The sequence below is a fragment of the Staurois parvus genome, unplaced genomic scaffold, assembly GCF_062004578.1.
Source record: "Staurois parvus isolate SC_StPar_1 unplaced genomic scaffold, SC_StPar_1.0 ptg000012l, whole genome shotgun sequence".
Classification (NCBI taxonomy): Eukaryota; Metazoa; Chordata; class Amphibia; order Anura; family Ranidae; genus Staurois; species Staurois parvus.
The window spans coordinates 11,126,302-11,142,993 of record NW_028317808.1 but is presented as its reverse complement, the minus strand read 5'-3'; the positions used below and the strand labels follow the sequence as shown (position 1 = coordinate 11,142,993).

The 16,692-nt window shown below is 38.1% G+C and overlaps 1 protein-coding gene across 4 annotated transcripts in view; it reads left to right on the top strand.

Annotated features, from left to right (window-relative positions):
- Positions 1 to 16,692, top strand: part of BNC2 (basonuclin zinc finger protein 2) — an 823,285-nt gene that overhangs the window by 465,568 nt on the left and 341,025 nt on the right. Inside the window, exon 1 of one of the 4 annotated variants that reach the window (XM_089674768.1) lies at positions 7,350 to 7,407. The exons of 2 other annotated variants lie outside the window; for them this stretch is intronic. Coding sequence is in view for 1 of the 2 variants with exons in the window: in XM_089674766.1 (XP_089530892.1) it covers positions 7,764 to 7,766 (3 nt within the window). In the remaining variant the exon portion in view is untranslated. One more of the 4 variants, XM_089674766.1, reaches the window with a different exon arrangement.

Here is a 16,692-nt window from a genome sequence, read left to right as displayed (position 1 = left end):
TGTTTGAAGCTACTCAACACCACCATGAATCTTCATTTCCCCAAAAAATGTAGGAAGCAAAATTGATCACCTTGGGGTATCTCCTTTCCAATATTGATTGTTTTGGGGGTGTATGTCCTGTCCTGGAATTCCCCACATAGGAAAGAGGTTTTTTTTTTATAAATGTTGTTTTTTTTCCTTTATATAGTAAAAAATGAAAGATCCAGGGATTATTAAATACCAATGAAAGAAAGCTCTTTAATTGATCAAAGCTCCTATGAGGTCGGAAGGCTTACTGTTTGTATCATTATGCACTGATCTCCTCATTTTTGATTGTCTCATAATACAAAATGTAGTAATTTATTGCATTACACATGTTCTCATCTGTACACATGCTCTAGTAGACATGAGAATCCTGTGAACAGCAAGCAGTTGTTTAAAGACAACTTGTCACCAAGAAGAGTCTGTGGACAGGCAGCAGTTCACTAATTAGCTTGTTTATTATCTTGCGGCACTTCACTAATTAGCACATTTTAATTAGCAGATGTTTGAGTGTCACTTGATTACTATGAAATGCAATGCAAAATGTATGATTTAAGATTTCCAGCCATGTTTTTAAATTACAAAACAAAAAAAAAAAAAACAGCTGATTTTCCACTGCTGATTACTTGGCAAAAGCAGCATGAATTTAAAAAGCAAATGTGTAGTCATGTGTACTAAATATGTTTAAAAAATATCTAAAGCCAATCATTTTTTTTTGTACGTTTGGATAGTGTAAGGAATAGTTGAAGCCCAACTCTGTAAAAAGTAAAAGTCTTCCCTTGCAGTGCACTGCAAGGGCTAATTGCTCTAAATGCCCTGTCTAGGGAATTGGGAAATTACTTTTACTTACTCAGTCTTCTGCTTCCCCGGTAGACAGAGCTGCCCTGTGCTCCAGCAATTGACTGTCCCTTGGTGTCCTCACATCCAATGCAGGCCTATGGTCCCTACATTGGTTTTAATGACATCAGGGGCATCTGACCTCGGGAGTGCAGGGGAAAAGAAGCCTTGCAGCTAAGAGGATCACAAGTGTAATAAAAGCGCCACACCCTTAATACTTTAAAGCAGCAATTCCACCTCAAAGAAACCAAATAAATTTCTTAGTGCTATAACTTAAATAAAGGAATGCACTAAAACCACAAACTATTCCTAATTTAGTGTAGAAACATTAGTGCAAAAGATATATATATCTATTCTCAATTAATATCAAAAAATATCAAAATTATGTGCAAAACAATTTTTTAGTGCATAAGTAATTTAAATAATTAAATTTGTGAATATAAAAATTGTCCAATTCTGAATTTCTTCAAATGTCCAAACAAATCCTTTTCAAATTCAAGTGCTCTCAAAGAAATTGTGCCAAAATCCACCACCAAAGTAAAGTTGGGTAACTCACCAGAGCTCCATGCTGATCAATCTCTAGATCAGCAAAAAACGCTTTTTGCTCTGGGAGCAGATGCAATGAATCAACTTCTCAGGTGTGATGATCAATAGCTACACAATCACCCATAAGGTAGGTATCCACCACTCAATATAATGGTTCCAGGAGCATTATATCACTCTCTCTTTCTATATCTCTCCACCGAGGTCATGTTTGGGAAAGAAAGAGAAAATCATGGTGCAGCCAGCTTTTTTTTATAAAAGTATCCAACAATTTAATAAAGATTTACACTCACAAAAAGGGTGTCTTCACCGACACTAGTATAACAGCATAAAACAGCAAATGGTATAACAGTCTCCTGTTCCCCGCACACTCACTACAGCGCTCGTGACTCAATCCTCTCCACAGACGTCAGCATCCAGTAAGCCCTACTAGTTTGGTCATGAATGACGTCTTCAAGGGGCGTTGGGTGAGTTACCCAACTTTACTTTTGGTGGTGGATTTTGGCACAATTTCTTTGAGAGCACCTGAATTTGAAAAGGATTTGTTTGGACATTTGAAGAAATTCAGAATTGGACATTTTTTTATATTCACAAATTTAATTATTTAAATTACTTATGCACTAAAAAATAGTTTTGCACATAATTTTGATATTTTTTTATATTAATTGAGAATAGATATATATATCTTTTGCACTAATGTTTCTACACTAAATTAGGAATAGTTTGTGGTTTTAGCGCATTCCTTTATTTAAGTTGCAGCTAAGAGGAGCCTGAGAGAGAAGAGGATCAGGTAAGTAAAAGTGCTTTACTTGGTCCCCTAGACAGAAACGAGCCGTTAACCCTTGCATTGCTGCACTGCTTTTCCTAGAGCTTACCTTTAAATAAAGCCCTGTCATGTTTTGCCATCTTTGTCTTATTTAGAGGAATTTATTATTATGTATTACAGGTAATTATGTATTGCTGGAATTTACACACACACACACACATATATATATATAATTTTTATATATATATATAAATTTTATATATATAAAATTTACAGGAGCTGACAATGTAAGGGCCCTAACTCACATTCTAGGACCAATTTAGACAGGAGCCAATTAACCACTTGCAGCCCAGCCTATGGTCAAATGACAGCCAGGCGAACATTTCATCCCTCCGGGAGGGCGTCATATGATGTCCTTCCTGGATCGTGCTTTGCGTGTGCCCGCAGGCACCTGGGACACGGCCGGTGACAGATCTGTGTACCGACCCCGTTGCCAGTACCATGTGACCTGCTGTGACCAATCACAGCAGGTCACATGACAGTTGTATACAATGCATGGCTTCCTTTCATGCCATCCATTGTATACTAGTGTCTAGCTGTGAATGGTCACAGCGATCACATGCAGTGGCTAGGCCAATCACAGCTCATCTGTGTCATGTGATTAACTGTGGCCAATCACAGCTAATCACAACAACAACAAAACCTGAATGAATTGATTTCATTCAGTTAAATGCTTGCTTATATCAAAGAAATTATATGCTATAATCAATCAAATTGTGTAAAAAAAAAATACTGATCACTTCCCCAAAGTAGTACAATGTTACTATGGTAACATTATACTACTTTGGTCATAGTGCAATATGAAAAAAAAATCTTAAAAAAGAGAAAAAATGTAATAAAAAATTGAAAAAAAATTATCTTTTTTTTTTTTCGTACTGTCACCAGTCAGTGTCCCTGATCACCGCCACATCAGTTATATGATGACGCTGTACTGTACTGGTGACATTATGTAAAAAAAATTTGTGAAAATAATTTTTTTAACTTCTTCATTTTCCGAAAAATTATAAAATGTTTGCTATTTTCTGTGTTTAAAGTGTTACTAAACCCACAACCGTAAAGTCAGCCTGTATATGCAGTAAAGCATGCTTGTTATACACACTGTGGAACCTAAGGGGTTAATCCTCTACATTGTGTAAAAAGGCCGTTTGATTCTGACTTCTCTGCTCCTCCTTTTGTTCAAATGTCCACGTCTTATCTCCTGATAAGACAGACTGAACCATAGCCATTCTGCACATGCTCAGTTTAGTGTGTATTGCTAGAGAGGTTTTTTTTTTCTTGGGAGAGTGCATGTGATCAGCACAGGGCCAATCAGCACTGTCCAGACAGATAGTCAGGGGTTTTACATCCTCCTAGAGCAGAAAGCAAACTCCTCTTATAAGCGTTAACCAGTGCTCTGCTGGACACTGATAGAAGACTGCTGTAACTGCTGATGAGAAAAGGTATTTAGCCGTTTATATTTACTAAAATATTTGCACTTTCATGTTCTGTGTACGGTGGGAGACCAGATATAGTGAATGCAGGGTCCTGGGTTTAGCAACACTTTAAATATAACATTTTGCCATGGGGCAAGAAAGTCAAACTGGCCATAGGGCAGACTCGTTGTACTGAAGTCGATCAACCAATTGCCTTCAGTACAACCAGCCTGGATATTTGTCATGTGATCAGGGAATACTCCCTACCATCAGAATACAATGCTGCAGGAGGGATTCCCCTATTAACACTGACTGTATTGATGGGGGAATCACGTGATTTTTTTTCCTTCCACTTGTGGTTGAAGGAAAGAAAATTGCATAATGTATGGGGGCTTTAGAGTGGAAATCTGGATTGATACCAAGGTGGTCAGGATGATTGCCTGCTTAGTTGGCAAGTAGACCATCATATGTCCCTCCAGTAATAGCTGGAGTCAACAGCAATTTTCAGTCTGGGGATACAAAGATAATTCAAAATTGATGTTGTTTTGACTTCTCATATTGGACATATATGTGTTCTCATGCCTTGTTTCATCTGTTTTCATAAATATATATATATGTATATATAGATTGTAAGCTCCAAGGAGCAGGGCCCTCCTAACCCTCTTGTATTGAACTGTATTGTTGCTGTATTGTCTCCCGTTATATTGTAAAGCGTTGAGCAAACTGTTGGCGCTATATAAATCCTCTATAATAATAATAACACATATATATATATTTATTAGATTGTAAGCTCCAAGGAGCAGGGCCCTCCTATCCCTCTTGTATTGAACTGTATTGTTACTGTATTGTCTCCCGTTATATTGTAAAGCGCTGAGCAAACTGTTGGCGCTATATAAATCATGTGTAATAATAATATGTATATAAAGTTTGCTATTTTCTTAGTTTCAGTTCCAACTACAAAAAGAAAGAGTAATGCTCTACCAGATTTCTTTTGTTTAGTCTGCTGACTGATGGAAAAAAAATCTAACAGATTCCTCCATACACACATATTGCCCTCCTGGGTTATTGCATTCTGCCAGCCACCAGTACCAGCTGTCTTAATGCCTGAACAGTGCCTGCACTTATTCGATTGTAAATTTTCAACCTGGCTCATTCAACGAAAGTCAATTGAGTAACTGACTCTTGGTGAGCTGGCAGGACCATCCACTGTTAGAATTTCATTTGTTTCCTCTCAATCTGCCAACATTCTAACAGTGTATAGACACCTGAAATTGCCCTAGAAACAAAAACCTGACAGGGGTTCCAACCTATCACCACTCTATCCAAAACAACAACATAAAAAAACTTTTGGATTGCACACACACTTTAATAAACCATTATAAAGATTTTTTTTTCTCATTCTCCCTTATTTGCTTTGTTATTTAAAGAAAGATATTTTGTCTGGGCAGCACAGTGGCTACATGGTTAGCACTTCCGCCTGTCAGTACTAGAGTCGTTGGTTGGAATCCCACCCACAGCACCACCTGCCTGGAGTTTGCATGTTCTCCCTGTGCCTGCGTGGGTTTACTCTGGGTACTCCGGTTTCCTCCCACCCTCCAAAGACATGCTGGTAGGTTAATTGGCTCCTGTCTAAATAGGCCCTAGTATGTGTGTTAGGGACCTTAGATTGTACGCCCCTTGAGAGTCAGGGACTCATGTGAATGTACAATATATATATTTTAGACTGTACGCCCCTTGAGGGTTAGGACTGATGTGAATGTACAATATATATATTTTAGACTGTATGCCCCTTGAGGGTTAGGGACTGATGTGAATGTACAATATATATATTTTAGATTGTACGCCCCTTGAGGCTTAGGGACAGATGTGAATGTACAATATATATATTTTAGACTGTACGCCCCTTGACGGTTAGGGACTGATGTGAATGTACAATATATATATTTTAGACTGTACGCCCCTTGAGGGTTAGGGACTGATGTGAATGTACAATATATATATTTTAGATTGTATGCCCCTTGAGGCTTAGGGACAGATGTGAATGTACAATATATATATTTTAGATTGTACACCCCTTGAGGGTTAGGGACTGATGTGAATGTACAATATATATATTTTAGACTGTATGCCGCTTGAGGGTTAGGGACTGATGTGAATGTACAATATATATATTTTAGACTGTACGCCCCTTGACGGTTAGGGACTGATGTGAATGTACAATATATATATTTTAGACTGTACGCCCCTTGACGGTTAGGGACTGATGTGAATGTACAATATATATATTTTAGACTGTACGCCCCTTGAGGGTTAGGGACTGATGTGAATGTACAATATATATATTTTAGATTTTACACCCCTTGAGGGTTAGGGGCTGATGTGAATGTACAATATATATATTTTAGACTGTACGCCCCTTGAGGATTAGGGACTGATGTGAATGTACAATATATATGTAAAGCGCTGCGTAAATTGATTGAGCTATATAAGTACCTATAATAAAATAAATAAATAATATAAAACACTGTATAAATTGGCAGCACTATATAAAACCTATAATAACAAAATTAAAAAATATTAACACTGAAAAATATAGATCTGAAAAAATTTGGTCAAAAACGTCTTGGTCTTGCATCTCCACAGATCATACTAAATAGGCTCCTGAGTGATTGTGCTGATACACCTAGCATTTCTGGTGAAAAAGAAAGAAGTAGCTGGAAAGGAGAGGGTTAGGAGTGAAGATACTTTATTAACCCATTATTAATCACCTAAAAAATGGTTCATTCATTATTTAAACCATGGATATTTATATTTTTACATGCAAATAGGAGTAACTTGAATACATTTTTAAAGGTGACTTTCCTAGACAATGTCGTAGTATAGTTACTGTACAAAAAGATACCTTTATGAATCTGTTATTTGAAGGGACTTTTTTTGTTGGTGATTTAATTAAAGGGACTTTTCTAAGAGGGGAGAGCGAGGTAGGTAGGCTATTGTTTGTTTGTATTTGATACTTTTGTAAAAATCTAAATCTATTTACGTTTTTTCTTTATTTTTTCCACCAACTCTTTTTTCGACAGAGTTGATCTTGTGCGTGAGTCGCTTGTTTGTTCAGCTCCACGATGTTGGAGGAACATGTTAGAAAGGTTAAGATTGCTCATCAGCTGAGAAGAAAATGACTGATTCTTCCTCGTTTTCTGCTTTTGCCCTGCGGACTGCTCTAACCGTAAACGGCGAAGTGACACAAGCAGTCACAAGCTTGTCACATTGCGAAGGCAGGTCACAAGGTTTGGGCAGAGAGCCCAAAAGGTTTTTTTTTTCCCTCGGAAGGTCTTCATTAGCTGAGGTGGCCAAGAGCACTTTCATCCGCATCTGTTCCTACAAACTTTGGAACGGTTGGTTTTCCCAGAAACGATCGTCTCTTTTTCCATCCGCACGGCAGGGACACGGGAACAGGCTCGGGGGATATGGATCGATGTTCGAAACGTCCATTTCTCTCATTTTAAACTAAGGCTATTGTATTGTGCGGAGATCCCAAGTCCCATGAATCTTTTATTGCCACTGGTAGATCATGGCCTTAAGGGAGGAGGGAGGTGAGGAGGGAGCGTGTATCAGAGATGTATGTGTATATGCACATGATGGAGGAGGGGTGAGCACATTGAGGGAAGGGAGGGCTTAGGGGCAGTGAGGAGGGAGGGAGTGAGAGATGACTGAGACACTCAGGAACTATGAGAGGAACACTTCCCTTGGAAAAAATGACCATCCAACGTGAGTCTGATCCGCTGTGACAGTCACTTACAAGCATTTTTTTTTTTTCATTTACGTTTTTTTTTTTCCTGTTTTTTTATGTTCCCTTAAACTTTGGCTGTTTTCTCGCAAGCCCAGACAATTAACAGCTGAAGAAAATATGACAGGACACACGCAAAAGAGGTTGGGAGATAGAGGGAAAGGAATGCACCAGAACCGAGAAAGCTGAGTTTGACTCAGAGATTTTTTTTTTGTTGGTGTCCCTCTCCCTTCTTCTTAATGTATTTATTGTTTTTGCCTTTTTTTTGCACTGTGTACGAAGGCCAGAAGTGAGATCTGTTAACTGTTCCACACTGACTGAGAGGCCAGAGCAGCTCATGGTACTGTATGTTACCACTAATACTCCCTTCATACCTTCTTAACATATTCTATTCATTTTGTGGGAGGGGGAGGGCTATGGCATGAAAGGGGAAGGCACGCTATTGGTCTCTTTGCCATTTCCTTAACCCTCTTTCCACCGCAGTGGCATCAGCAGTAATATTAATCTTGGGTGAGAGTAAAAAAAGGGCTTTCTTACTTCTGTTTCTAGATTTTCTGACTTCTAAGAATTTGAACGACATATTAATGCATAGTATGGTGGTCAGGTAGGGAAGGTGTTAAAATGCCTTATTACTGCAAACTCCAAAATCTGATGTTTGACTGCCCCCATGGATTCTGTATAGGTAGCAATGATTTCACCGCTGAAATCACAACGCAAGTTAGACGTTCAAGAACTTATTGCTTCTACAACTTGCAAGCGATTATAGGGTTACAGAAAGGAATCTTGATTTTCTAAAATTGCTTCATCCTGATCATTTGACACATTAATGCTCAGCTTGCTTTAGTGGAATCAGACCAGTTATCTGATCACAACACATATTCTCCATTCTGAACTCTTACCACTTCTATGCTCTCACCTTTATAAGACTTTTAACGCATGATTGTGACCTGATATTAAGGAGATTAATCACTCTATTTGCATTGCTTTCACATGCCTTCAAGTTAAAGGGAATTTTCTCTCGTCCATAAAAGACTCCTTTAAGAGTTTGTAAAGCAATCCCATCCTTATACAAGTTATCTGTAGAACTCTAGTTTGTAAGTGATTATGTGGATGTTCAGAAAACACTGAATCCTGAACGGTAAAATAAGTTACATGTCGTTAAAGAGTTCTCCGAGCAATCAGCCAAGCTGTGATTGTCACCAGCAAAGTACAGGGCGCTCTGCTGTCCTCCTAGGGACTGTGCTGTAGGTTCAATAGAAGCTATACAGAAGGCAGAAGGGCTTATCAGGGACTGTAGAGCAGTGGTCATTGCTGACCACTAAAACCAATTTACATGAGAAAACCCTGTAATCATAGCTACAGTTGTTTTAACATTTATACTGGTCTCTTTTTCAAACTCCCTCAAACTGACCAACACAAATATTATTTATGAAGTATCATTATAACCATTTCAATATTATTTTTTTACAAATAGCGTGTATTGTGTATATATATATATATTATTTATAAAAAATTTTTACATATATATATTTATATATTTTTAGTAACATGAAGTTACTATGACACATGAGCCAATAGAGAATTTTCCATATAAAAATAATAATAATAATAATACAAAAATTATAATAGCATGGAAGTTTAATAAATATATTATTAATGATAAAAATGTATCAATAATTTACTATGACACATGAGCCAATAAAGAATTTTCCATTTAATAATAATAATAATAATAATAATAATAATAATTATAATAATATTATAATAGTATGGAAGTTTAATAAATATATTATTAATGATAGAAATGTACCATGAATTTACTTGACACATGAGCCAATAGAGAATTTTCCATTTAATAATAATAACTATTATTATTATACTAATAATAATAATAATAATAATATAATAGCATGGAAGTTTAATAAATATATTGTTAATGACAGAAATGTATCATGAATTTACTATGACACATGAGCCAATAGGGAATTTTCAAGTTATTATTACTATTATTATTATTAATAATAATAATAATAATAATATAGCATGGAATTTTAATAAATATATTATTAATGATAGAACTATATCATGAACTTACTATGACACATGAGCCAATAGAGAATTTTCCTTTTTTTAATAATAATAATAATAATAATAATAATAATAATAATATAATAGCATGGACGTTTAATAAATATATTATTAATGATAGAAATGTATCATGAATTTACTATGACACATGAGCCAATAGAAAATTTTCCATTTAAAAATAATAATAATAATAATAAAAAATATTATAATAGCATGGAAGTTTAATAAATATATTATTCATGATAGAAATGTAATCAGTATCATGGAAGAGGTCACCTTTTCTCCTTCAATTAAAAAAAATGTTCATTTGGATATGAAAAGTAATACATTCGTTGATTAATGTCGCTGCCACTAATTGTGTAACAGGGCAGGTCTGTACAGGGTTTGTTAACACTGGAGTGTCATACATTTAGCTGCCTCATATGTTTACAGAAGACACCTTTCTTTTATGTTGTTATATGCTAAAAAAATACATGTTCCACCTAGACTTATTTCGACTTTTAGGCTGTAGATGTTCCCATTAATGCTGAACGCCAGCAAAAGCACTTTTTAAATATTTGCTTTGCTGAAATGCCATGTGTGGGGATGCTGTTGCATTATGTAAAACTTAATTTCATTTATCCAGTCACTAGTGTAAATGGTGAACTTCTGGCGCTGCAACAACCAGATTTTTCTTTGGTACAGTTATGATAACAGGTCACTTGCACACCACCTCATTTACTCACATACCATTATGTATTCCTTTTACAGAGTGGTGTTATGTGATTGGAAGAGGGGAGATCATTCCATTCATCCACCTTTTTTCTCATCCAATCACAGAACACCTTGTATTCTGTGAAAAGAATACAGAATGTTTTGTGTATTGATGAGGTAGAGTGAGGGTCCCCCCCCCCCCCCATCCTTCACTGTATGAGAACCAGAACTTTAACTTTCAACACTGGAAGTTCATCGCTAAATCTGGGAACAGGATGAATGAAGATTTTTCTATAATGCAGCAGCATCCCCACACATGGGACACCTATCATTACAGGCAAATTATTTTTAAAACATAAATATGTAAACATATTTTTTTTCCTGGAGCATTTAGTTAAGCGTGTTAAGGAACTGCAAGTCCCATGAGGCCTTGCAAGACTCTGACATCCACAAGCCAGACACCCAGAGGCAGAGGTATAATGGGACTTGTAGTACTTCAACAGCTGGAGGGCCATAGTTTGGAAACCCCTGATTTAGTACATCATTCTCAATAGTCCAGTGAAAGGAGTACAAATAATAAATGAGCCTGTACACACCAGCATTTGCAAGAAAGCTTTAAAGCTGAATTCCAGGTATGTTTTTTTTTGCATAGTGGAAGTGGTTTAGCTTGGACCAATGTAAGTATATATATTCTGTATCTGTGTGACTGCTGTGGAAGTGGAGAATCACTGTAGTAGTGTGTGCTACTACAGTGATCTCCGCAGTCCTCCAGGTGCTGTGCTAACTGGTTGCCCCTCTACACAAATATCTGCCATTAACAGAACATCTTGCATTTGCTTCAATTAATACAGGGTGTTTTCTGACTGGACAACTGGACCAGGTGCAGATTGTAATATCTCTACCCTGCCTCTTCACCTCATCCAATCAGAAAACCAAAAAGACCACGGCAATCCCTTTAGTAGCAATGACTATTACAGTGATTCTTTACTTCTCTGCGGTTCCTTGGGTATGGAATATGTACACTTACATTGGTCCAAGCTGGACCAATGTAACAATGCACTTAAAGAAACATACCTGGAGACCACGTGCACAAGTGAAAACTGCCAATAGGGGTGATTTACTAAAGGCAAATAGACTAGGCACTTTGCAATTCCAGTTTCACTCTGCAAGAGAATTTTCTTTAGAGCATTAGTAAATGGGGCTAAGCTTTGCTTTGCAAAGAATACCCAATCACAAGCAAGGACAAAACAGAATTTTTTCCTGCACACGATTGGATGATAGAAGTCTGCACAGCTTCCGCTCATTTATTAAGCACTTGATCAAATGCCTTTGGTAAATCCACCTCATTGTTGATTATCTTGAATTTGCATGCTCCAAGGTTTCCATTCATGTTAAAGCTGCAATATGTAGGGAGTACGATACCTGGGACCAGCATGTGTATAGCAGTTCACCTGATATAAATATGCGCATTTCAGGTCACATACATGCCAGCTATTGAAGAAGGAATAAGAATGATAGCCCCGGAGCTTGCACTTGTAAAAGTAAGTCAGTAACAGCAGGTCTCATATTTCTTTCCTGACGGTTTCTTTTAAAGGATAAGTTTGGGAACATGTTACATGCAACATGTAACATGGTTCTAATCATGCAGCTGCCCCTCTTTGTGACAGAAGTATGGGGAAAGTTTCCCCTCACTAGCTATCAGTTTTCAAAAACAGCACGGTCATGTGGGGCTCTTCCCACACGGCGGCGTCATTCATTCACAGTGTTCTGTGAATGAATGGACTACAAGTCCCAAAAGCCATAGCTGCTGTCAGTTTGTAGTCCTCAACAAACTAACACGCTGCTATTGAGCGCTGTTGTAGTTCATTGAGTCTTCCTATCAGTAAGTATCCGCTTGCCCACATGAGATGTATGAGCAAACAGATATACTGACAGTCTGCAGGAGACCTGCATGGCACCAGGGATCTTCTGATCGCTGGTGCAATGCTGTACAGGCTCCTAATACAAAAAATTATAAATGCACATTTTTTTACCTGCAAAAAAATGTGCATTTATTGTTTTTGTGGAAAGGTGAACTTATTCTTTAAAACACTTTTTTACCAAGAATACCTAAACTACATGCCACATAGTGTGTTACATGGTCATTGACTGCTTCCAAACACTGAGAACAGCTAATAGACATCCTCATTTGAATTAATTGAAGCAGCTGGTAATCATTTGGTAATCATTTTTTATGTGTTTTGCTCTGCTCTTACTATAATCACCTCCTTCAACGCTCGCCTCCAGAACTTCTCCAGAGCCTCTCCCATCCTCTGGAACTCCCTACCACAATATGTCTGGTCAAACCCCACCCTGTCTGCCTTTAGACGATCTTTGAAAACTCACTTATTCAGGGAAGCCTACCCCACCTTCACCTAAGAACTGTACTTGAATCACCTCCGCCAGATCATCCCCCGCAGCTATCACCTTTTGTATCACCTCCCCCTTCCTTTAGATTGTAAGCTCTATGAGCAGAGCCCTCATATTCCTTCTGTACTGAAATGTATTGTAATTGTAATGTCTTCCTTATATTGTAAAGCGCTGCGCAAACTGTTGGCACTATATAAATCCTGTATAATAATAATAATTATAATAATAAACAATAATATATAAAATGTAACAATATATTATATAAACCACATCCTACTACCCTCAGTCCTTCCCCCTTCCAAAAGAATGTGCAGTAGGTCTTAATGTACATGGTTATTGAGAGTTTGAAAATTTGTGGTTTGTGAAATGAGGCAACAAGAAGTTGTGCAGGGTGGTGTTTCCAAAAACATCACACAACTCTGCCTCAGTACTCCTCTCAAGAACTCTCAGCCCTGATGCGGGCCAAGGACTGTCAGACTGGGAAGGAAAGCCTAGATGACGTTGGATGTACTCCATCCAGGAAAGGCTTTATTTGACTTTCTGCAGTTTCTAATGTACACTGTGAGACGCTCGCAATGTGCAGTACAATCAGAGAAAGCAATTTCAGTACAGGAGAGGAGCTTCTACAACTTTGCAAGCATGAAATTAAGGCAAGAATTCAGCTTTAAGATTGAGAAAAAGGGCCTATAGAAAACAGATAGTGGATATTGCTATCTGCTCTCTGCTGGACATTGTAGTGTTTATACTACACAGTGCCTGCATTTAAAGAGTGTATTCCATTGGCAGGTCATGTGACTAGACATTTTTTTTCCCATTCATGAAAATCAATGGGATTTTGCTTGCTTCATTCTCCCAAAGCAAGCAAAGAACTAAGCACATTACACGCACATTACATTACATTACTTCGCTCTGCTTTCTAAATAGACATTTTTTTTTTCAAAGTAGCAATGTGGCCTATGTAAGGACATACTGCTGCTTTATAAGTGGGTCTCTAAGTGTGTCATTGAGGGCCTTATATACAAAGACTATCCTACCAAGAAAAAGTATTGCGGCCTGTAGTGATCGGTAAGCTTTCACTTCTCCAAATAAAAAAGGTCTGGTTGGTTTTTCATGGCCAGCAATGTATGTTCTGGTTGAAACACTCTTCATATACGAGCCTCTAAATCTGCAATTTCTACTTATTCTTTATTTGAAATTGTGGACTCTTTATTTTTTCCATTTTATATGCATGTATGTATGTATGTATGTATTGTGAAGGAAGAGGTTCAAGCAGTCTGGTCCATATACAGTGCAATAAATAGCATATTAATGTTGTAATATAAAAGCATTAATAGTTATTTTACATACTATTTCTGAAGGTTCTTTGCACCAGCAGTCAGTTGTAAAAATACAAATTAAAAAATTTATTTAACCGCTTAAGGACCGCCCTATAGCAGATATACTGCTACAGGGCGGCACCTGTGCGCAAAATCACATATATATACGTGATTTTGCATTTCTGGGTTTGCATTTCCTGCCGGTGCATGGTGATTACCGACGATCACTGACGGGGAGGAAGCACAGCCATCCCGATCAGTGTGCTTACAGTAAAGCCCCCCCCCGCCTGCCAGTAAAACACTCCCAGCACTTAGTTAACCCTTTGATCGACCCTCACATTAACCCCTTCCTGCCCAGTGCCATTAGTACAGTGTCAGTGCTTTTTTTTTTTAGTACTGATCACTGTATTTGTTGTCACTAGGGATGTCAGTGACACCAAATTAATTCCCCCCTAGTGTCAGAATATCTGCCACAGTCCCATAGTCCCACTAAAAGTTGCTGATCACCGCCATTACTAGTAGAAAAAAAAATCCCAGTATCTATACCGCCATTTGTAAACGCTATAACTTTCACGTAAATCAATTCATTTACACGTATTGGGATTTTTTTAGCAAAGGCATGTTGCCTTAAATTTATGACGAAATTAGATTTTTTTATTTTTTTTACTGGACATAATAGCAATAGCAAAAAGTCCAAAATATTGTTTTTTTTCCCAAATTGTCAGTCTTTTTTTGCTTATAGAGCAAAAAATAAAAAGAAGACAGGGGATCAAATACCACCGAAAGAAAGCTCAATTCGTGGGAAAAAAAGACATAAATTTCATTTGGGTGCAGCGTTGTATGACCGTGCAATTGTCAGTTAAATTAACGCAGCGCCGTAACGCAAAAACCGGCCTGGCCGGGAAGGGGGGTAAATCCTCAGGAGGGCAAGTGCTTAAAAAAAATTGGATAAGGAAGGGTTATAACACTTTTTTTTTTCGGCCATCAGCAGGGGCGGACTGACAACTCATGGGGCCCCCGGGCAATAGGGGATCATGGGGCCCCTGTGTCCTTGCCCAAACTCAAAAAAGCCTATGAAAAAGGTACCAGGGGCATCTCATGGGGCCCCCCACTGACCCCAGCCCTCGGGCAGTGCCCGAGTTTCCAAATGGTTAGTCCGCCCCTGGCAATCAGTGCACTTTGGGAGGAATTCGCCTTCACTTCTTGTCCCAGAGCCACAGCACAAAGTGAGAGGAAATCCCTCCAAAATCAGGTAACATCCATGGTTGTCACCAGGGTCACCAGAACTAGTGTAGGAAGATTTCCCCTCTGTCCTGGTGACAACTTGAAATTTGGGATTCTCTTTCACTTTTGGTGATAACAATCATCAGGAAAATTAGAGGGTAAATCTCCCTAATGGTGGACAGACAGCAATAAAAACCTGGTGCTCTAACCCCTCACCATGCGTTCCAAAACTAAGAAAAAAAAAGTTTGCCTTCAGTTATACTTTAAGGTCCTTTTTTTATGAATTTTGTATCCATTATGTTTGCATTTTGCATCCATTTGGAGTCTGTTTTGGAAGCGATACCATTAAAATTGTACTAAAGCCCCTTTTTTGCCTTCAGTTATACTGTAAGGTCCTTTTTCATTGGTGAATTTTGCATCCATTATAGAAAAAAGGGTAAATGTGAGCACCTAAAAATACTTATAAAGCAGCCAAGCACAAGGTAACCAAGCAAAAACCTCCAATAAATTAAACAGAAAAATGTGCGCCGCTAAAATCAAAGCAATATTCTATAAATTAGTAGATATGCATAAAATAAAATAAGAAAAAAACACTGACTGCTAATAAAAGTTTATCAGGTTCATGTAAGCCCCTGTATGCCACAGTATCCCTGTATGTCCTATGAAACAGCTACAATAAGAACATATCCGTACTCATGGCCCAGCTCCAGACTTGCTCCTTTCATCCCATATGGACAACGGGGGTGCTGGCTACCACAGCCCGTCTCTACTCTCATTCAAAAGTATGAAAAGCTGTATTCCAGAATTTAATGTTTCTTTCTGTTTAATTTGTCAAAACAGTCTGCATACATTGATGTCTCTACCTGAAACCAACCTTCCTTAAAGCATTTCACCACTGCTGACTTGCTCCCAAGAATAGGGGAAGTCATCCCCTATCCTTGTGAACAAGCCACCATTGGTGAAACGCGTCAAATAAGATTGGTTTCGGGTAGAGACATCAATGTATGCAGTCCTCTTTTTTTGATACACTTAAAAAAAGAAAGAAGAGCTCAGCTTTGGAGTGCAACTGTTCTTCAATCTTTCACTGGAACTGTCATAACAAAGTATTGCTTAATGCTCACTTATTTATAAAAATTGCCACTCATTCACAAAATGTGACTGATGTGAGGACGCCGCTTGCGCTGACTCACCCAGGCAGCCTAAGAGGCCACACAGACAAGATGTATCTCTGCTGCCTCTTCAAGACAAATGATTGACAGCAGCTCCGGAGGATCCTTCAGAAGCTGCTGTCAGCCACTTACCTTGAAGGAGGAGCAGGGTTGTATCCTCTGTGCAGGCAGTGTCCTTATATTGGTCTATGATCTGCTTCCATGATCAAACATGAAAAGGTGGCTCCAATGGACCCTAAAATCCCAGGAGCCACCCTTAAACAGGAAAATGAGATCAATGAAACTGGGTAGACTGATGGAAAGGCAACATTTCATGAAGAAACTACAATGTTACCCTCAGCAGCAGAAAGTGTTCAAAATGAAAGTT